We start from the raw sequence: 19,957 nt of genomic DNA, 5'->3' as shown, positions 1-19,957 counted from the left end.
GTTGACACTCCACACTGAACAGAAGTTACTATAAACAAATTTTAGATTTTTAAGCTAATATTGTGGGAAATCTTTGTTTCCCAAAAATATTGCCAAAACCTTTTCTTGTTCTCATCAACCCAGCATGTTGTCCAGTGAGGTAAATATTTTGCTACACCAACATCGCTGCCGCTAATTAATAAAATCCATTTCTATTTTCCTATTCAGGTTTTTTTTGTTGCGCGATTCTCGTCGTGTTCAGATTCCCTGAGCAGATGGTCGAGCGAGTCTGCCCCCTGCTGGTGATGCACCAGTCTCCCTCTGCACACACACAGCACCGCTATAATACAGCATCCCTCACACACTCTCACACACACCCTTTCCCACTAGTTAGAGTTCACGCAGCTCGGCGTTATCAATGTTCCTCACAAACGCAGTCATGACAGCTTTGCTCTTGCACGTTAGTTGAGTTGCGGTGGCCTTTGGTGTGGACAGACGGAGGGATGGACGGATGGATGGAGGACTGGATGGACTGGACTGGACGCTGTATGTACACTGTACAGAGCTGTAGTGCGGTGCGGTTATTCAGGAACACTTCCTACTTAGTTTGAGGTGAGGCGTGCGTTTACGTTGTGTGTTAGTTCTTTCCCAGCACTTCCCTTTCGCCATCTCTCACTTAACTTTGCTCTCCTCAGACTTGGTGTTTTTGTATTTGGTAAGACATGCAGAAGTTGCATGATTATTTATTTGGCTTTAAAAAAAGGAAAAATAGCAAACGATTAAAGTTTTTTGGACTTTGGGGAAAAGAAGCGACAGCAGCGTCTAAAGCAATCAAAAGTAGCAGCAGTAGAAACACGTCAATAAATAATGCAGTTTGACAGAAAAGAACGGTAAACGACCCACTAACTAAACTCGTAATTGGTAAGTTGGTGCAACACCAGGAAAGCTCTTCACAGAAGCCAGCTAGTCTCCGTCTCATCTGCGTCCTTCCTGCAACTTTTCTTCATCTTGTCGTCACACTTTCTTCACGCTCTCCAGCTTCCTTCTCGCCTCAGCCCTCGTCTCTCTCCTCATATTCCCATCGTTTTGATTTCCTCTCATCTTTTCTGCTTTTCTCAACAACATTCCTGTGTCTCGCCAACACTAAACATCCTCCGGTCCGCCGGCGCCGCCGCCGCTCCTCGGCTCTGCGTCTAGCTGCGATTTGGTTCGGTGGGAGTGAAAAGCTGGACTCTCCGTCTACGAGGCTTTGGCCGTGGCAGATGGGCTCTGATCGGTTCTGCTGGACCAACATCTGTTGTCATCCAAACGATCCTCCGGGTCGGAGACGTCAACATAAAACGGCTGGGTGACACACTTGAGTAGCTTTTAGAAATGAATCGGTCATCTTTCTCATGTCGACTGACCAGTTAGAAACCTGGATAATGCGTTTAAAAAAAAATCACCTGTTTTTAAATTTACGGATATCATTTATGTTTAAAACAAATGAAATTTTTAAAAATGAACATGTCTGCTGTTCATTCAGAATTTTAATTATTTTTGAGAATTAAAATTCAGCAGTCAAATTTTAGCTCAAAATAAACATTTCTCATTACTCAACTCATTTATGGAGTTAATTAGTAAAAGTTTGCGTGTGGAACCAAAGGTTTTATGTTGACAGTCTCTCCCAGAAGCTCGATAAACGCCTTAATCGTCATGCCTGAAGCTTTCTGTTCCTTCCTGAACATCAAGCCGCACGCAGCCTTTGGTCTGGAAACGACACTGCCGAGGCAGCCTGAACAGAAAGAGGAAGAGGTAGTCAAACAGACTGATGTTTGGACTAGGACGCTCCGCCTACAAAACATCTGCCAACTCCTGGCCTGACTTTCCATTTTCGATCCAACTTCTCTTAAATCTTCCAGTTTCTCTCCACCAATTTGCTTTCTGACTAACCTCTCTTCTTTTTAGACTCTTCATAAAACATTCTGTTAAATGCAAAAACAAGAAGAGACAAACATGTCTAAAGACCTACAATCCAACACTAATTTTTTTAGGAACTTTTTTGTTTTTCCAAATATGCAGTTTCTAATTAAAAGAACTTGTCTTTTGTTATACTTTGTAGATAAATTAATGTCGCCTAGAGTCGCTACAAACATAAAAATATGAAGAAGAAAACAAAAATGCCTTTCTGTGGGTGTTAGCGCTGTAGTGTGAAGGTGGTTAGGAAATATTTGTTCATTCATACAGAGAATCTACGCCTGAGAACGTACGATAGTAAAAACACCTGAAGGTTCAGAATTGCACAGTTTTCCTCTCCTTGCTAACGTAGCAGACGTTTTGCTCCAGTGTGTAGTGACTGCGCTGCTGATTGATCGATGCTGGAAAACCAACAAGCAGAAGGACGAAAACCTGGAGGAAGTACAGGAGACAGACTGTGTGCGTGTGATGAGAGGAGGTCGTAATGAACGAAGCTAGCTAAAGTGTGCATCTTTTTCCTGATCCTCCTCCAGTCCAGATTTTACACAAGACTAAATATTACAGTAAGCTATCCATCCATCCATTAGCACACCTCTGTCCATCACTCCATCTGTTCATCATGAGTCCTCTGGTTGGTGGACAGGCAGGATGGGTTCTGGAGCCGGACGTCGATGCGAACAGCTAGACCAGATCAGACCGAGCCTGGGCTGAAGCTGAAGCTCGGCCGGTCCGGTCCGGCTTTCGGGCCGAGCGGAGGCCGGGTCAGGCTACCTGCTGAGCAGCGAGTGGAGCATGTGTTGATGGCTGTAGCACTGGCTGCTGCGAGGCGACTCGGTGCGCTCCATCACCGCCTGAAACCAGCCGGCCACGTCCACCTCCAGAACCTCGTAGCGCCGGATGAAACTGTGCTCCTGTGGCAAAGAGGAGAAACAAGAAAGTGACCAGTTGTTCTTTAAAAGTGATTCCTTTAGCAGGTTATTCGAGATCTAAGTGCTAAACAAAACATGTTCATTGCATTTTTCGCACAAAATCATTCTTGGATAATGAGATTTTAGTCTGCACAGTTCTGCCTATTTGAGCTCCTTCCAGAATAAGTTGTTTTAGTCACTTTAAATCCAATCCTGCTGGCCGCGCCCCCAACTCAGCGTTTAAACTCGCATGTGAAAATGGCTGCAAGCAGATGCCCAGTTACACAACTGTACATCTTTGAAAAGCATTAGAAGAGCCTCCTGCACAACCAACAAGAACGTAGCAAGAGGTTTCTGGATGGGAAAACACTTTTCTTTTCCAGCAGCCATTGTACTGAGCATACAGCAGTAAAACCAACTGACCAAAAGTTCTGGAGCTCTGCTTGGGTTGCTAGGCAACAGACAGGGTTGCTAGGTGAGGAGCAGCATCAGCTGATTTGTGACTTAACAATAGGGAAGTTTTTGAAACGGTTCAGTTTTCAGACACTAAAAAACATCAAAAACGGCTTGTTTTTTTGTTTTTTTTAAGAGCTTGGGTTGTTTTTAGAAGCAGTTGAGACCCAAATGGAACCACAAAAACATGCACAATATGAATCTTTCATAACAGATCCTCCTTAACTAATCACAAATTCTGCACTAGTTCACATAAAGTGCAACTTACCAACAGCTGATGGTATTTTGGCCTTTTTCTGTGATCCTTTGTGAGGCTGTTTGGAAGCACAGGCACAAAGCTTTACAACATGATTGGATGTTTTCCTAAAAATTCAAATTTTCCAGAAGATAACACCTTGAATAGGGCAGGAGGGTGATATGGCTTATAAATAAACCTCAGATATTTTTAATACCAGATTTGCTTTCCAATAATAGTTTTTTCCTTGTTTTTTTTCTCTAAAAAATAAATAAATAAAATGAAATTACAAATGACAGAAACTACTTTCAATAAGTAGCTTTTATTTCAGTTTACCCCCCCGAGATGTGCAACTCAGAGGTTTTAAATTCTGGCTACAATAATTCCTCTTTAATTATGAGAACATTGTCATAATATTAGCAGAAAAACTAAATTTAATGTTTTAAAATTTTGAGAAAAAAGCTTGGATCATTATTTTTTGTTATTTGACTTCTTATTAAAATACTACTTCATTCTCTAAATATCACGACTTTATCATACCATAATGATAAAATCATTCTGGTATGACAAAATCATAATAAAAATAAAAATAAAAATCTCAGTCTGACCATTACATTTAATTAATAAAACAGATTAATTTCCCAGCCCTCCTCTTGAATGCTTTCGTTGTCCAACTAGCCTGTCAATGTTCCTCAGAAACCATTATTTGAAAGCAGTGTTGATTTGTTTGAGGCAGAGTGTGGTGATTTAAACCCACCAGTCTTTGACAAAGGACTGGAAGTCGAGAGAGAAACCCATGCTTAGAGGCAACACAGGCGGATCTTCCTGCAGCACTTTGGTCAGAACCTCGAAGTCCGTCTTGCAGTTCTTGTAGGGAAACTGTCCTGTGGCTAGCTCCACCTGGAAACAACAAACAACGTCTTAGCTAAAGAATATGACCATTCACTCCTTCCTCTTTCTTCGTTTGAGACGCTGAATCCACTAATTTCACTAAAAGTCAAAGAATGTGGTTTAAGGCGAGACTTTAGTGGAGCCAATCTTTGTTACGCATGTAAATTTATGCTATGCAGTTAGGGCTCAGTTTAACAAATTAACTTGCAAATGCTTAAAACAATCCAACTATGCACATGAAACGGTGTCATGTGCTACTTGTGATGCAGTTAAGATCTAGGTTATTGAGAAAGATCTGGTGCCTTCATGTTTCCTCCAGTTTAAGTTAACTTTTAATATACAAATGTGCAATTATATATATATATATATTTTTTTTTTTTTTTCTTTTTTTTTCCCCTCTCCCAGCGCAGACCAGCAACCCAGAGCTTTTCTTGTGCTGCTGTAAGTTAGGATTGCTGGGGAAGTTTCATGATGTTCTGATGGAGGTCTTAATGTTAAAAGAACAGAGTCAAATAATAATGATTAATAAAAAAAAATAAATAAAAAAAGCAATATTTTGATGATTTCTTTGTTTTGTTTTTGCTCTATAAAAGAGAAATAAGTCACTGTAGCAATATTAGCATACAAGCGGTTTTTGTAAACCCTGGTACACCTTGATACCTGAAATCAACCCAGGCCTCCAGCATGCATACAAAAACAAACAAACAGGATAAAATAAACAGAAAGAAACTGTAAATAATAACAATCAACCGGTTTACCAGAGAAATGCCGAGACTCCACACATCTGCTCGAATATCATAATCAGGTTTGGTGGGGTCTGGAGGGTCTATTCTCTCAGGCTGCAAAAAAAGGAAAAGAAAAACAAGAAAAAAGTGGATGTTTCATCTGCACACAAGCATTTCTACTACAAATAATCAGCAATGTAACTCAATTTCTGTACAATAATCTGCTTCTTCTTTTTCACACTATTTCAATGTAATTTATCACATAAAAACTGACAATTATAGGGCTGAAGAAATGATGAATTGATTGAAATAATCATCCACTAATTTAATAATCGATTAATTATTAACTGAACACTACAGAAAAAGCCACTTGCTAAAAATACTCAGAGCAGTAAATAAGCCAAAACTGTACAAAGAAATATATACACACATTTAGCATTTAAGATTAAATAACACCTTTGTCTGTGAATAGTTTTACTCAAACTATTCACAAGGTGACAGTTTTAGCTTCCTGTGATTCAGGTTCTGCAAGAACAAATTTATTAAGCACCTTTTGCTATCCAATTATTGATTAAAAATGCTAAGAGACAAGCAAAAAGGCTGAGATTCTCCATGTTGATGTTGAATGTATTTTTTTTAGCTGAAAATCCATCCTACACTAAAGGAATGCAAAGTCATTCAATTTTAGGCAATAAAATGTTTATTTTTGTATTTAAAATGGAATTTAATTATTAATTTGAATCGTTTAATGCACTTCTAATGTTGGATTAAAAAAAAAAAAACCTTAAAAAATCTGCAGAACATGCCGACTTTTTTTTATCCAATTAATCAATAACTAAACACTACAGAAAGACCAAATGGTAGACAAATGAATGTTTTAGGAAGAGTTTAGCTTCCTGACTGGGTGTTTTCTCACCGCCATGTAGGCAGCACAGCCGGCACTGCGAGTCTTCGCCTTTGAATCCACGAGGCGACCGCTGATGCCGAAGTCGCACAGTTTGATCTGACCCTTGGCGTCGATCAGGATGTTTGACGGTTTGACGTCGCGGTGGATGACGCCGTGCTTCTCCTTCAGATACAACAACGCCTTCACTATCTGCAGAACAGAAACAACGGCTGGTTAAAGCGAAACGTGTCGGAAGTCAGACTGTGTTCCTGTGACTTACTGCAACGGTCATCTTTCCCAGGATTCGCTCCGGGATTGGGCCTTGGATTCTCTTTTTCAGCTTTTCTGCACAGGTTCCCATCAGCTCCATCGCGATGAAAACATCCGTCTGGACACGCAAACACACACACACTTAATATTTAGCAGCTAAAATCAACACAAACGCATCAGCACCGACACTGGGAGGCACTTCGGAGTTACTCACGTTGGTAACTATGGCGCCGTAGCACTGAATGATGTAAGGGCAGTCGTGACTCTTCAGCACCACATCCAGGTCCATGAGGATCCGCTTGTTTTCATCCTTGTTTCCCGTACGACGCATTTGCTGTCGACACAAACGTATAAACCTTAATATTTATCGATATTAAGGTTGAGATAAAGGTGAAACAGATTCTGCTGGGTCTGTTTTAGCGAAATGACAGGATTTAGCTGATGTGCTGCTGAATGCTGTCAACAGTGTTTTTAAACTGAACGCTGAGTTGAGAAAATTACAGTACAGCCTGTTAAAGAAAATGAAGCTTAGCAGGAAGTTTCTGTTTGGATGAAGTAACAAAAACAAACATTCATTTTAAATATGTGAAGACATTTTTGACCTGTGAAACACTCCAACCGGAGTATTTAGCCAGTTCTCTCTAACTGCAAGCGATGAAGCAAAGCTTTAAGCTCAACATTTTTAATTTAATAAAACCTGATGCGTTTCTACACGTCTCAACAGGCTGCATCATTTGTTTTGGTTCTAGATCGTTTCTGTATTTCTGCATTCATTTAAGTGTCGGGACAGTTTGCTAACACAAACACTCAGATGAGTAAGAGCTAAGCGTCTGGCTCCAGGTTTATATTTGATGTCTACGACAAATAATTCAGGAGTGGAACATCAGCTCTTCTGTTAGCAGTCAGACGAACATTTACAGTTTATTTCCATTAATCCAGGATTGTTTAGCAACGTGAGAATTGTGGCTGCTTCTGCTGTTAATCAAAGGTGATCTTCAGTGACCTGGTATGCAAAGCATATGGGCCATTTATGGTCAGTATTAGAAACCAAATCATATGTTCGTTTATCAATCTGTGTTTAGTTTGTTGAGATTTTGTTGCTGAACAGAGATAGTATCCGATCAGAGGACTAACAGGTTGATGTGACAGAGAGGAAGCTGTGACTGAGGAAACACGAGAATGGCAGAACTTTTTTTGTTCTTGGAAACCAGATCATGTCCGACTCAGGGAGCCTAGCATGTGCGGCACCACAGGGCTCAGTCTTGCTTTTTTCTGTAAATGATCATTTCTTTGCTGATGATTTTCAGCTCTACTGTTCTTTTAAATCAGCTGAAAAAATAAAGGCGTCGTCGTTAATAAACGGCTGTAGAAGCATCAAACATTGGCTCTGTGTTAACGACCTGCAGGTGAACTCTGATAAGATCCTGATTATTGCCCCGGAAAACCAGGTGACTGAAAACAAGCAACACCTTTCTGTTTTGGCGTCTTTAGTCAAACCAAACCTCCAACATCTTGGAGTTCTTCTTTATTCTGCCCTTCACTGGAGCGTCATTCCCTTAGGATTAATCAGAAATTATATTTTTCAGCCAAGAAATGTTCATAAGCTTCTAACTTTGTCTTGATTCTGCTGATTCTTTTAAGAAGCAGTTAAAGACTCACTTATTCAGAGTAGCTTTTAGCTGATCTTTGCTGTATAATCTTCTGATTTTATCTTCTGTATTTACTGTTTGTTTTCACTGTAAAGCACTTTGTGTTTCTTGACTTGTGAAACGGTCCTGCATAAATAAACTTTACTTATTTACATCAATAACGAGCTGAAAAAACTTAAGGAACAGGAAGCAGAGAAGACTGTCGCCGCTGTTCCTTCAGACACACTCAGTGCTCTTCTTGCCTTGACTGCGATGACGTGGCCCGTCTTCTTGAACCGGACTTTGAAGACCTGTCCACACGTCCCGCTGCCGATCTCTCCCTCACTGATGAGGTCCGTTACTTCTGCTGGGTACCGCTGTGGAGGTCCAAACGTTTCAGGTCATTCAGATCAAGATGGAAAATGATTAAAACTGAAATAATCTGCACCAAAAGCGATGCATTCTCCTGTTTTCTGATTCTTAAACAAATTCCCTTTTAACAAGAATCTGTGTGAATATAATTAACTGATTTGTTTTGTTAAAAGGGCAGCAAATAATCATGAGCAAAACAAAAGAGTAAAAATATTTAGGTTGCATTTCTGAGCCATCTAAGAATTCACTTCTTGTGAAATCGGGTTCAAATCTGGAGGCATAAAAACACAACGCAAATGCTGAGGTGCAGCTGGGATTTATAAAGCAGAAATTAGTTCCTGGTGTGCTTGGTTTAATAAATCTGGATTGTTTTTTTGGCTCTTTTAGATCAGATCCTACGTGACGTTTCATGAATGAGATCCCTGTTGTGATCTCACCTGTCCGTCGATCTTCAGGTAACCCGTCTGCCTCATGATCTCCTGCAGTTTCTGGTCAATCTCCACACTGAAAACACAATCGGATAAAATAACAGAGAGAAAACATTACAGGAAGTATAAACCAAGCACAGCCTCCAACAGCTGGCAGCTCCCCATCATAGGCCTGTCACAATAATCAATAAGTCAATTAATAACAAACTCAATAATTTCCATTAGTATGATTTATTGTTCATCTCTTTTTTTTCTTCTTCCTACCAAAAACCGGATGATAAAACTTTTCAGTTTGGTGCTTGGTCTCAACAAAATTGTGTTTACAAAGACTTCAACATTCATTTTATTTGTTGTTTTGTTTATTTAAAATGTCTTCCAGTTGCAGTGTTAAATTGTATTGATCCTTCTTGCATTATTATGCCATTATAACTATTATATTACATAAAAATGGTTTCAAAACAATATTGTCATTTACCGCAATAACTTCTGGAACAATTTATCGTCCAGAAAAATTTGCTATCGTACCCATCCATAAACGGATGCAAGCTTCGTTTCCCCGTCCCGTTTCCCAACAGATGTTTATGCTTCAAGATTTAAGACATTCAGCACCAATAGTTTCCCATAAATGAACATGACAACGCTTTAAAGATCACACGTACTTCTCCAGGCTCTTCTGCAGGCTGTAGGGAGGCGTGGGCAGGGTGAGCATGTGTCGCGGGCGGCTGGGGTACGGGTGGTGCTGAGGCGAGCTCTCTGAGGACGATGAGCGGCTGCCTCCATCGTTGACCAGGGGCAGCTGGAGAGCTGGGTTGAAGTACAACATTGAATATCAGTGAACGACACGTTGACCGCAGTTATATTCTTATTCTGGTGAATTAGGACCGTCTGTCGGTGACCGGGATGCAGATGTTCTGTCTTCAAGAGCTTTTCTAATCAGTTTTCTTTACCTCCTTCACATGAGGAATATGATTGGCTATAACTTCTTCTGCCGGTTCCCCAGACCCGCCAGAGAAACTGGCCTTGGCCCGGTCAGGGAGTTCTTTCACGGCCACACCCACAAAGTCAAAAGCTTTGTTTTTGTTCTGCTGATGTCCCGACCCGGTGTAAAAACAAACAGGGATGTTATCTCGCAGAAAAACCTCAAAACGCTGCTCTCATGGGGAAAAAAAAAAAAAACGAGACGCAGGAAAGAGTTCTGGGATCAACTCTCATCAAAGCTTTTCTTTTTAAACATCATCCTGGATATTTTAAGAATAAAATCCAGCTGAACAGAAATGCGACTATGCGTCTTTGCCGAGTATAATTAGGTAATATCTACTAAAGTTTTGTGAGGTTACAACCACAAACTTTATTACATTTTACAGAAATAATGATAGACAAACATAATAAAGTGCGTATTTGAGACTTAAAAGGAAAATGACATGATGGTTTGTGGTTGTAGCACAAAAACATTTAAATAAAATTCAGCAAAAATATAATGATCCTTGACTTTTTTTAAAATTGTGAATTAAAAAAAAACTTCAGTAGTATAGTTAGAATATTATTTGCATTGGAAAGCAAATTCTGCTTTATTTACAGAAAGTTGAACAATTCTTTTATCCATTTCATGGCTTACCAGACCAAACAAAACAAAAACATTCAGTCTCAATTTATAGATGAAAATTCAATCTAAATATTCACAACCAGCTTCCAAACATATGATAAACTCCACATTTGGTATTTAACTCCTATTTTCCTAATTTATAACGGGTTTGCGGCTCCTCCCAGAGCGCCAGAAGATGTCTGCATCCTTTTGTCACCTGGATGGATCAGCCTGTAAGAAGAGAACCAGTGAGTGAAACGGAGGAGGAGTTAGTGTGGAGATTCGGGAAGATTCAGGCAGTCTTTAGCAGTTAGCATCCCCAAGGTTTGACCGACTCCAGACAGATTTGGGAGACAGACATAGCAGGGAGAAAAGGAGGCGCTGCTGCCCGGCCTCCAGTTCACACAGTGCCACTGCAAAAGGAAACGGAGGGTGCCAGTACACGGAAAACAGACATCCAACAATCCAACGTGTGAGAGAGAGAGAGGAGAAATTCAGCCAAAACGGCGTGGCACAGACGAAGCTCGAAGTCAGACAGTGGGGTCAGACTTGGACAGGAAGCCGGGTCTTCAGTCGGCACGGAAAGAAAAACGCTGAGAGAAAGGAGGCCAGAGTTTTCACAGCACTCCTGCAGACGGACCAGAGGGGATGCTGATTAGAGACCGTGTCAAACAGGAAACCCATTCCATCGCATCGTGCAGGAAAGCCACATGCACTGTGATTCTCTGCCGCCTCCAGCAAAACAAGGGTTAATCGTCCTGCACACGCGCACACCGACACATACCAATACTGCCCTGCCACGCACACGCACACACACACACACACACACACGAGGACAGATGGACAGAGGAGGAGGAGAGATGGAAAGACGAGGGGGGATGTGGTGAGTTTACCGGAGGAGTAAATGATGAGCTACCAGGTTTGGTGTCACAAACATGATTTATCCGGCCGTGAAAACAGAAAAGTGGAGCATTAAAGGGCTCAGAGATGGCAGTAGCTTCATATTTTAATTATTTCTGGGGCTGAAACTAAATTATTTTTAGTAAATTGATAATTCTGATGATTAATTGGATAAGAAAATTTGGCAGATTCTGCAGATTTTATTCTTACTCACTTTAAGCTCATTTTACACATTATAATTGTACTAAAAATGCAAATGACTTCTTTTCGTTTAAAATACGAAAATAAACATTTCATTAACTAAAATGCAACAGCATTTTTGAAGTGTATGCAAAAGATGCATCTGCAGCTTAAAAAATGCTTCTAGCATCAACATGTGAGAAGTTCAGTTCTTTAAGTTTGACTTATCAGTGTAAGAATAATCTGTTGATTAATTTTTAACTTAAAATAATAATTGAATAGAAAAAGGTGCTTAATAGGAGATTTTTTATTCAATTCATTTATTTATATAATTTGAAACAGGTTAAGCTAATTGTTCTGGGAAGAACATATTTACAAATTTCTTATTTTTAATCTTATATGCAAACTGTATATACTTCTTGGACAGTTTGGCGTAATGAGCTTGTCTTTGTTAATAATTAACCAATTACTAACTTAGTTGATTATTTTAATAATAAATTAAGAATTTCCGCCTTAATCATCCCATCTAAATCACTTAGTTTGATTATTTTCCAATCAAAATCACTGATTTTGTAAAGTAAGAGTTTAGAAGACACTCTGGTAGCATGTAGTTATTATATATAGGATAATTTTACTATATTTTTTCTCTTTAAATTTCTTCCAAACTCTACATATAAAACGGGAAAAAAGATGTGAAAATGAACAAGCAGACAGAGTGAAAAACATTTTTATTCTTTAACTAACTTAAATGGCTCAATTTTTGCAAATCGCCTTAACAATCAGACTTTAAATTGACATCAAAGACTGACACTTCAGTGTAGTAAAAGTAATAAATACTGCCACCTGCAGGTTGGAGTTAGCAAGTTTTGCTAAAAACGTCGCAATAAACTCATAATTATGCATTAGCATGAACAAATGTATTGATTTTGCGTACATTTCCCACAATCATGAAAGACTGAAGGGACTAATTTTTAAAATAAATTATATTTTAGAAAGTCCTAATATTGGAACATTAAAACTATTCCTTAATAAAATTAGGTTTATTTTTTACTGCTTTTATTTTTAAGCAGAATCTGAAGATTGACTATGACATATTAACTCTAATATGTAATATTTTTCCACTCAATTATGAACACTAACAGGTCACTTAAACAACACCACTCTTCTGTGTGGAAGATGACATTAAGGGAAGAATAAATTATGATTAGGATGAACGTCAGCAGAGTCGGGAGCTTCTAGAAAGGAGACTGTTTGTTCCTGTAACCATAATGAGGATTTATACTTTAGTGGATAACAGGAAGCAGAAGGTTTTACAGCAAAGTTGTTTTATCCTTTAGTAAACGCTAATCTTGACCAGAACATGCTGGATAAGGAAATATCCCAACCTTTCATCTATTATAAACGTTCTTATCTCAATAAAAGACGATATGGAGCAGAGAGGAGGATGTGGGAGCAGAGGATGAGAGCAGAAACGGGGGGCGCAGATGTGACGGGGTGCAGTGGCAGAAGGAGCGATGGATTGAATGATACCTGCACGCTGGGAGGGGGCTGGAGCAGGACTGAGCTGGATCACGATGACTAGACAGAAGAAAGAAAATATACACACACACGGACGTTACTGCACTGTTCTGCTCAGACAGTCACCTGTGCCCCACATGCACACCGTCATAAAACACAACAATAAGGTTTCTACCCCTTTACGGTTTCCATACCGGAAAATACCAAAATGGAAAATAAGCCAAGAGATTCTCTTAAACAGGTTATTTTAACAAACAAACCAAAAGGAAAGGTGTTTTTTTATTATTTGTCTGGAAGATACTTTCACCTGTAGAACCACAGAGTTGGTGCGTCACAGCAGGATTTTAATACAAAGTGTCATGTCTGCTGCACTGACAACTCGCTCCGATGCAAGCAGAACCGGGCATCGACGTGTTGTGTGTTAAAAAAATCACTGGGTTAAAAATAGGGGTGCACCGATTTCCTTAATTTTGGGAGATCGTTGATCAGCCGATTTTTACATGTGAAGCCGATCTTATCCACCGATCTTATCTAGCTGGGCAAAGCTCTAAGAATCGACCACTGTCCTCTTTTACTCTCTGGTGAGAAAAGTTTGACTGGCAGATCGGCCCACCAAGTTATGTCTGCACGTTTATAATTAACAATAGTTACTGTTGTCAACTCAACAACTTTCTTGCAATATTAAGCAACATTTCAGACCAAAAAAAAAAAAATGGTATAGGCTAAAATCGGACTCGGCAGCTTATTAAAAGATCAGTAATCGCCAATCGGCTAGAAAAGTCGGCTAGTTAAAAATCAAGGTCTCTAATGTAAAAACTGTTCTGCTTTGATAAGAAGTAACTTTGTCCATGGCCACAGTTCGGCGAGAGTCACCCTGATTTGACTTATCTGGAGCTGACTGTCGTATTCCTGATGTTTGGACTGGAATTAGAGGTCTGCAGCAGCAGGATAAGCTTTCACTCAGTCAGATTGTTTGCTTGTTGGCTTCTCTTCTGCTCTGACAGAACGCACCACATTCACACAGTGACTGGCAAGATTCAAATGTTTTAACGAGGAACAGAAAATGACAATAACGATGATAAAGCAGGCAATAAAAAACGATAAAAATGGCCTTTCAGACAGTATGTGGGTTGTTTAACGTCATTTCGAATATTTTATGGCTTTACTGAAACAGCACTGCAAATGTCTTCTGTAGAATATTTTGCTAATTAAAGATCTTTTTTTTTTAGTTTGCTTGTGTTGTGTTTAGTTTTTTTTTCTCAAACTGATGTTCTCTCCGCAACTCGTTTGTTCATTTCAGATTGTTTTGAACAAAAACAATCTATTTTTGTCCACATCACCCAGTTTCAGTGTTACACAAACCAAAACTCTGCCGTTTCTCCACCCATACAGTACATAGAGCGACGTAGCGCTAGCCCCTCCCCCACATGCTGCTGTACACTTCTGGTCAGTTGGCTGAAAGAAGCCAACTACCCACCGGATGTAATATTTTTCGGTGAAGAATCTAATCTCTGATTGAAAATAACTATTTTAAAACTATGAGTTATAAGTGTCTGGTAAACACTTGACTGCAGCCTGGGTAAAAACCACCGTCAGGAAATCTCAGTTGGACTTGTGTAGAAAGCAGTGTGATTTTTTTAAATTAGCAATTGATTATTCTGTGGTTTTGCTTTACTTTACGTAAGAAAATAATAATAATAATAAAAAACACATCAAAACTAGGGCTACATGTTTTTAGGAATTCATACGATGGCAATGATGTCCGTAAATATTGCGATTATGACATCAGATGCAATAAATTCATATTTTCTTCTTTCCTCCATTTCTCATCTGTGCATCCATCTTTCTGTGACCTTCAGCCTTTTTCAGCCACTGAACATATTAGCATCAGTCATTGGACTTCAAGCAGTGATTTGTGATATGAAAATTGCACACGGTAATGAAGATTTATTTGTGCTGTCTCAATTAAAACGCCAACAATTACTAGGTTATATTTTAGCTGTAGAATTAATAGTCATGTCTTCTCTGTTTTAAATAAAAATAAGACCATTTCATACATTTATACTTTATGATTACAATCTAGTATTTTTAGTCAAAATTAATCTTCCAGACTATTTGATTACAAAGAAAATGACTTAATTTAGATTTACACAATGCAGGTTGCCAACTTTTTAAAGAAAACATTCTAACAAGGTAATTTATTATTTTACAATCCACAGGAATAACTTCCAGCCTATGGAGTGCACTTACATTTTTTAAATAGTTAGGTTTTTTTCCTACTCTTATTTTGCATCTACAAAGTTTAATTGCTTTAGCAAAGTCTAACATCAGCAAATTTCTTTGTTGAGCAATTCTGGGTGTTGTGTTGAGTTTCCGCCCCTCAAACATCCATAATTACAACTTGAGCAGCTCCTGTCAGGTCAGGCCATTTCATTTATGCACAACATTTGAAACAAGACATACAAAGCATCCAGAAAGTATTCACAGCGCTTCACTTTCTCTACATTTTGTCATGTTACAGCCTCATTTAAATTGGATTAAATTAATATCTTTTCTCACAATTCTGCACACAAATACACCATTATGATAATGTGGATTTATTCATTTATTTTTAGCAAATTTATTAAAAATAGAAAACCAAGAAATCACATTTACATCTGTGTTCACAGCTTTAAAACTTTAATAATATTAGTCAGGCCATTGAGCTCATTGGGATCTTCAAAGCAGCAGAAATTGTTCCACATTTGAGCCTCAAGGCAATCCTGTCTCAGAGGTCAACTGCGTGACCTTAAATAGACAGGCATATGCCTTTCCAAATCCAGTCCTATCAACTGAATTCACCACAGGCTCACTCCATTTAAGCTGTGGAAACAGATCAATTTTGAGCTTCTTTGCAAACGTTGTGAATACTCACCTAAGTGTGATTTCTTGGTTTTCTATTTTCAGTACACTTGCAAAAAACTCAAAAACCGTTTCCCATATTGTCATAATGGGGTATTTATGTATAGATTTTTCAGGAAAGATATTATTTTAATACAATATGGATTAAAGCTGTAACATAAAATGTGGGGTAAAATGAAGCGCTGTGAGAAAACAGAGAGGAATGTTCAATGTATAAGTAAAACTAATCGTTAATATTTCACACCTTAATCTAAAGACATACTGCCACCTTATCTACAACAAAAGTAAGTCTTTCTCCGTTTAATTCGAGCTTAAACCACTGCTCAACCAGTAACCGACGTTAGCTAACCTGCGGTGGCTTCAACTAATTACCGTCTCTGTGGTCAAGGATCAGAAATCCTACCAGGAACTGGCATAAACACGAAGCCTCAACCAAATATACCGCTTGCTTAAAATATTAACAGACACATCTATTAGGAATAAATGACACGGCTTTAGCCTCACAATAATAAAGGGAAAATGACAAACTTTTCATATTGACGTTAGGCCTGTCACAAACTGTGTAGCCTGCTAACCTAGCATGTTTGACAGAACTAGTATTAAATTGATTCAGCAACAAGAATGTCAGGAAGAACTAACGCGATCATGTTTTAGGTTTTAAGCTCGGCTCTACGTTAGCTATACTGCCAACTGTCCTAGTCGTTATGTTAACTATTTGACATGACAACCAAGGTGGGTGAGTGTTTGTTTACGTAGCTAGCCTGTTAGCAACGCAGCTAACTGCTAGGAGCAGCAGAACACCCCCCGCTTCTTCTCTCCGCCTCTCGGGTCTTTCCTGATGCGATTCTAACCGTTACTAACACCCCGGACCCGCTTCGGTAGATACTCACTAGGCCTCGGACGTGGCCGCTGCGGACTCATGTCGATGTTGAGGTCAATTCTCCGCCGAGCTTCTTCATTTTCTTGCTTTAGCTTCTCTTCGATTCGCGACAACCTCTGTTCCAGCGACGACATCTTGAAAAATTCAGCACCATGTAGCTGCCCGCAGAGCTCGCGACTCCCCTCCCTGGTAGGCAGTCAGGCAGGGTGTATGGCAAACCAATTATACATTTAATAGCCCAGGGTGGTCTCTAATGTACTTAAGCATTTAAAATGTAATTCTTCTTTGTAAAAACTTACATTTTAAATAGTATTCTAACCAAATTTAACATTTAACGTATCACATTACTACTCCAGAATTACGCTGCTCATGGTGGAAGTATGTTAGACTAGGTAGGTAGTTCAATTTTTGTTTAGGCTTTGCATGTTTGAGCAATTATTCCCTCTGGTGTCGGACACTGTACATCTGCAATGATTTTTACTCTTATATTTTTACTTTTGGGTAGTCATTATGACGCATAACCTTGACAACATAGTATAGATACTTGTGAGCAACTGATTAGCATGTCAAAAGCTCAAATGATACCTGAACTACGACCCCAAATCCTAAAGGAGCTTGAAAAGGAGGATTCCTGGATGAAGAGCAGGATGAAAGAGCAGAGGGAGGAGGAAGTTCAATCCACCTTTTCCATCAATGACAATAAATATGGATTATATCCCCAACTCCAACATCTCTCACAACGGCTTTCTAGCTATACTCCAAATAGATTTAAAGAGGTGCTGCAGAATCAAATGAGATGGATAAGCAGGGCTTACCACTAAATAATGGAGTCATCCAGGACAAAATATATATTGTGTTTGCGTTCAGATTATTTCTGGGTTGTGTATTATTGCTGTAAATGTTTTGCCTTATATATTCCTCAGCGTTGAGCTTCATCATACAAACATGAATTTCAGTTTGGTTCTGCTTTTACTCTCAATAAAGGCATTTAAATATTAAAAATAAAAGTGAAATGATGACACCAATAAACAAACATGTTGTTCACTGCAGGATTTCTTTATAAAAGATGTCATTTCATATGTTTTATGGTACTTCATTGTACACAAGGAAAGCCCACACAATCATACAGTTTCAAAACAAACTACTCCTGTACTCTAAATGTCTTATATAAAATGGGATCAATTGTTGTTAATGCAACAAGTATCCTTGTTGTACTCTCATGGGACCATTTATGAAGAATGTACAGCAGCGACATCCGCTGCACAGAGAAAAGGTTTGTTATCCTTATGACTTTGATATCAACTAGTTCGATCCTGGGGAAAAAAACAAGTGTGCAACCATTGAGCTTAAAGATTTAATGCTCCTGAAAGAAATGGCTTATTTTATGTAAAACAGGGGTGTCCAAACTTTTGCAACATGAGCCAGAATCCCAAAGTTGACAATACTCAGGGGCCATATTGTTTTTCTGATTTGAAGCGCAAAATAAGTAAAAATTTTTATAAGCTCATCAACAAATTAAACATTATTGAAACAAAGTGGCAACTTTGTCATAATAAATGGTGGATAGTTTCCAAACTTTTTGGCTTATCTGACCGAGAAACATTTGCTGGATGTTTACAGCTACTTACAATGAAATTAAAATTAAAAGAAAATATGACAAATAAAATAAAAATTCCTTGCGTCCAACACTTTCAATTAAAGACAAATAAAATTTGCGAACAATTAAATTCTTGTGCTAAAAAAATGATAAGTTCCTGCTGGAGGGTCAAATTTGTTGCGTTCTCAGAGGGCCATACAAAATGGTTCCAAGACCATAAATGGCCCCCGAACCACACTTTGGACACCCCTGATGTTGAAGACACTCTGGTAGCATGTAGTTAATATGTAACAACATGATACATCACAGTTTAGTGTTTTCCTTTGCTAATCTGTGTGCAGTATAGCTTTAATGCTGACTTCTGAGTGTTTTTCTGCTACACTTTTAAATTACATCTACTGATCAAAGTACGCAATTACAAAAAAAAAGAAAAATGTGCTGGATGCTGAATAATGCACAAATGAAGCATTAAATACAGCTTATTTGCAAATTACAGACATAAAATCAAAGCAGCACAGTTTTAAAAAGATGTTTGTGGACATCAGAATAATCCACAGCAGTGGTTTTCCTTATAGCCCATAAATTACCAAATTTTGAGCACAGACTCTGTGGTTTTCTTTCATCACTGCACACTTTTTAAATCAGTTTACAAAGGGTGACAGAACACACAGAAGTAAAAATGTAAGGCATTGGTTTGAGAGGCCACAGAGAAAACCCTAAACAGTCGACGGTACACGAGCCAATCGTAGGCCAGAGTTTTCTCTCCGGTGTACGCCGACTGGATGAAGGGTTTTTTGTTTATGTTTCTTTGCTGTGATGGAGCTTCTAAGCCCGACAACTACCTGCCCTAGCTCTGATTTAGTCAGATCACAATCTTTAAAAAGCAGACACACCAAACTCTCTTCAGTCTCTTCGTTCATTCACAGTGTAATTAATAGCAGACGAGAGCTCGCATCATCCGGCGGGAGGCTGGATCTTCGACGAAGCCTTTAAAAATACCCCACATTCCTTCCTCAGAGGCCTGCGGTTTCGGTAAATTAGCAGAGGTCCGAGACGTAATCGAAGTCTCTGAAGCTCTCCTGGTCTCTGCGGGAGAGCGAGCGCACCTCGCGCGGCGGCGTCAGCGCCGGAGGCTCCGTGGTGAACTCCTCGTCAAAGTTGCTGACGTCTTCCTTGCTGCGAATAGACGGGACGAAGGGAGGGGGAACCTTCCTCTGCAGCAGCGCCTCCCAGTCCACGTTCTGGACGGACAAGAACACAGAAACGATCCGTTTTTGGTTCTTTTGTTTTTTAAAAACAAGGCAGAGTGGATGTGAATACTCCTGATTGCACTGAATGAACAAGTTAAAACTGAGTTGTTTTTACATATTTGGACAAGTTTCTGAAGCTATTAGTGTATTTAAATGTTCTGGTGCAAAGTTATCAAATAAATTTCTAATTCAGTATATTTATGTCTGTGTTTGAAAACTAAACGTTCAGAGTTAATTCAACGATGTTTCTCTGTATCGGATCAGTATCAATCCGATACCAAAGCTAAGGTATCTGTATCGTTATCGAAAGGGAGAAAAGTGGGTCGGTGTATCCCACCGTAAAATTTGAGAACTTTTCAAGCATTTTCAAGGTAAGTTTTCAAACTTTGGCAGCACCAGTTTGGCGATAGAAACAATA

General features: G+C 39.1%; 2 protein-coding genes across 5 annotated transcripts in view; both read right to left on the bottom strand.

The window, feature by feature from the left end:
* Positions 1 to 217: 217 nt before the first annotated feature.
* Positions 218 to 16,906, bottom strand: map2k7 (mitogen-activated protein kinase kinase 7). 2 transcript variants are annotated; one of them, XM_015037670.1, is made up of 12 exons: positions 16,703 to 16,906; positions 12,924 to 12,971; positions 9,391 to 9,535; positions 8,741 to 8,807; positions 8,195 to 8,308; positions 6,518 to 6,637; positions 6,314 to 6,421; positions 6,064 to 6,243; positions 5,181 to 5,261; positions 4,289 to 4,431; positions 3,565 to 3,610; positions 218 to 2,846 (listed from the first exon to the last, which is right to left on the bottom strand). In XM_015037670.1, exons 1-12 carry the CDS (start codon positions 16,824 to 16,826, stop codon positions 2,703 to 2,705), a joined length of 1,320 nt encoding a protein of 439 aa, XP_014893156.1. In that variant the 5' UTR covers positions 16,827 to 16,906; the 3' UTR covers positions 218 to 2,702. The 2 variants fall into 2 exon arrangements, with proteins under 2 accessions (XP_014893156.1, XP_014893165.1); XM_015037679.1 differs by lacking the exon at positions 12,924 to 12,971 and having other exon boundaries at positions 16,703 to 16,905.
* Positions 16,907 to 17,727: 821 nt separating this feature from the next.
* The window catches only part of pkn1a (protein kinase N1a), a 62,640-nt gene continuing 60,410 nt past the window's right edge, over positions 17,728 to 19,957 (bottom strand). For 2 of the 3 annotated variants that reach the window (XM_015037642.1, XM_015037631.1), the window contains exon 23: positions 17,728 to 19,530. In XM_015037642.1, coding sequence (XP_014893128.1) covers positions 19,327 to 19,530 — 204 coding nt within the window. In that variant the 3' untranslated portion in view covers positions 17,728 to 19,326. The remainder of the gene's footprint in view (positions 19,531 to 19,957) is intronic. The other variant, XR_001425649.1, reaches the window with a different exon arrangement.

Source organism: Poecilia latipinna, unplaced genomic scaffold (assembly GCF_001443285.1).
Source record: "Poecilia latipinna isolate Pla-1442-1.1 unplaced genomic scaffold, P_latipinna-1.0 Scaffold25, whole genome shotgun sequence".
Lineage (NCBI taxonomy): Eukaryota > Metazoa > Chordata > Actinopteri > Cyprinodontiformes > Poeciliidae > Poecilia > Poecilia latipinna.
This window is presented reverse-complemented; position numbering and strand designations above follow the sequence as displayed.

Coding starts and splice junctions, on each gene's coding strand:
- map2k7 (XM_015037670.1), bottom strand. CDS start 16,826: ATGTCGTCGCTGGAACAGAGGTTGTCGCGAATCGAAGAGAAGCTAAAG. Junction 9,536..12,923: donor AGCCCCCTCCCAGCGTGCAG/GTATCATTCAAT, acceptor ACTTCAACCCAG/CTCTCCAGCTGCCCCTGGTC. Junction 6,422..6,517: donor ACGGCGCCATAGTTACCAAC/GTGAGTAACTCC, acceptor TTGCGTGTCCAG/ACGGATGTTTTCATCGCGAT.